This window comes from Kryptolebias marmoratus, linkage group LG3 (genome assembly GCF_001649575.2).
Source record: "Kryptolebias marmoratus isolate JLee-2015 linkage group LG3, ASM164957v2, whole genome shotgun sequence".
Taxonomy (NCBI): domain Eukaryota; kingdom Metazoa; phylum Chordata; class Actinopteri; order Cyprinodontiformes; family Rivulidae; genus Kryptolebias; species Kryptolebias marmoratus.
In genome coordinates this window covers 22,899,557-22,901,910 of record NC_051432.1, presented here as the reverse complement: position 1 = coordinate 22,901,910, position 2,354 = coordinate 22,899,557, and the positions used below count along the sequence as shown (strand labels likewise).

The following is a 2,354-nucleotide window of genomic DNA, read 5'->3' as shown; positions in this document are numbered from 1 at the left end:
GCTAACTATATGTTGCAGGTGAAGTCAACTCGTAACCATGGCAACCAGCACCACAAAATGCCTTACCTTTATTTTCTTTCTTTCTTTCTTTCTTGCATTTTGTCTCATATACTAAACTTCACTTAAAATTAATCTCTTTCAGTGGCCCTAACCACATAATGTTCATATTTAAGTCTTTATATGTGTATATATATGTCTGTGCAACTGTGTATATTCATTTAATGTTCATTGATATGAATATTTGTTAACATTCTGGACAATTCTGACTATTTATACGTTTAAATAAACTCCTCTGTCACTATTTTACTATAGGCAAGGATACTTTAATCCCACTTAGGCTATTGTATTCTTTCTTTCTATAGACGTCAACAATTAACCTAAATCTACTTTCTAGGATATTATTATTATTATTGTTGTTGTTATGAATTAGGAGTACAGGTCCAGTAGGCTATAGTAGCTATAATATTGGTGATGGTAGATATTAAGGTTTAATATAATAAACACGATAAACATTTGAAAACAAGTTAGAGGATTTATTAATGCAAACCAAGTTGTGCTCAGCTCAGCTGCATCCACTGTTGTTGTCATAAACACTGTGTCCTCTGCATGAAGACAACACGCTTCTCTGTCTGTCAGCGTGACGCGGACGAATCACGGGGCTTGAGGACAGCCTTTATAAAGACAGCTGACATCAGCCACCTCAACGCAATCATCACATCAGTCATCCTGCTCCTCTGCGCCCGGAGGGATGGAAGTGGGAGGCATCTCCTCTCGCGCGCCGACCGACTCCATCCCTGATGCGCACCAGCGCAGAGAAACTCTCCAGCTTCACGGTAACATGCCGGATGGACAGTGCGACGGCTCCTCCAAAGTCCTGCTGGCCTACAAGCACGCGTCGCAGCACCTGAACTCCTCCGGAATCAAAGCCGGCTTGGGGATCCTCAAAGTGGCCACGTCTCAGTGGAAACAGGACAAGAAGACGCGCTCAGGCGCAGCCGTAATGCAGCTGCCCTCTGCAAACAGCAGCCACCCGTGCAAGAGGTCCCCGCTGGATCAGCTGGCAGCTCTGGTTCTCCACGGTCAGAGCAGGACATGTAGGATTGGTCAGCAGGACCCGCTTTACTCCACCAAGCCGCAGAACTGTAAACGCATCGTGGTTCTCGGTGCGCCGCGGGTTGGAAAGACCTCCATCCTGACGAGATACCTCCGGGACGGGTTTGTGGAAGAGTACAACCCAACTTCAGAAGATTTCCTCAGGAAACTGTTTCGCATCCGCGGGGAGACCTACCAAATAGACATCCTTGATGCGTCCAGAGAGAGGGACTTCCCCGCCAAGCGGCGCCTGTCGATCCTCACCGGTGCGTAAAACCTCAACCAGTCTCTGTTCTGCAGAACAATCTGTTTCTTCTTGTGTTTATTTTTTATAAAAGAAAAATCACTGAGAAGGTTATCAACTGCATGTGTAAGTTTCCGTGAGCAACTTTTAAAAACTTGTTTATTTTCTTTCTACAGGAGACATTTTTCTCCTCGTGTTCAGCCTCGACGACAGAAGCTCCTTCGAGGAGGTGTGCGCGCTCCGAGCTGAGATTTTAGCTGCTAAATCCAAACTCACCAAGTCCCCGGCGCCGGAGCCGTGCGCGCAGCAGCCGGTCCCGGTGGTGCTCTGCGCCAACAAGGTGGACCTCCCGGAACCCGAGAGACGGATAACCAAAGCCGAGGTGCTCCGAGCGCTCGGCGACGACTGCGCCTATTTCGAAACGTCTGCAAAGGACAGCACGAATCTGGAAAAAGTCTTCGAGACTCTGGCGAAGCTGGGGGGTCTTCCGATGGAAACGGGTCCGTCCCAGCACCGCAAAGTGTCCCTGCGCTCGTACCAGGCCATGCGGACGGAGCGCGCCGCGTGGAATGGAAGGCGCGTGGCGGGGCGAGACGATCCCTGCGGGACCCTGTACCCGCTGGCACGGCGGCCCAGCTTTACCACCGACCTCAGACAAGTCACTGGACCTCTGACGGCAAGAAAGGGCGGGAAAGGACTGGAGAAATGTCACATTCAGTGACGCGCCAAAAGACACTTAGAGTCAATAAAACACTTGAACGCTTCGGTTTAATTCATGCATTAATGTGTGATGAAATGCATTATAGTGGATTTTTTTAAATAAAACTTTTTGATATAAAATTGTTTCAATATTTTCTAGTCAAATCATCTATCTATCTATCTATCTATCTATCTATCTATCTATCTATCTATCTATCTATCTATCTATCTATCTATCTATCTATCTATCTATCTATCTATCTATCTATCTGTGTGTGTGTGTGTGTGTGTGCGTGCGTGTTTCCCCATTCAAACAACT

At 47.2% G+C, this 2,354-nt stretch overlaps 1 protein-coding gene across 1 annotated transcript; it reads left to right on the top strand.

Moving 5' to 3' along the window:
* The first annotated feature begins 575 nt into the window (after positions 1-575).
* On the top strand, positions 576-2,122 carry si:dkey-27j5.5 (GTP-binding protein Rhes). The gene is made up of 2 exons (XM_017436394.3): positions 576-1,358; positions 1,513-2,122. The coding sequence occupies exons 1-2, from the start codon at positions 749-751 to the stop codon at positions 2,055-2,057; spliced, it is 1,155 nt and encodes a 384-aa protein (XP_017291883.1). The 5' UTR covers positions 576-748; the 3' UTR covers positions 2,058-2,122.
* The last annotated feature ends 232 nt before the right edge of the window (positions 2,123-2,354 follow it).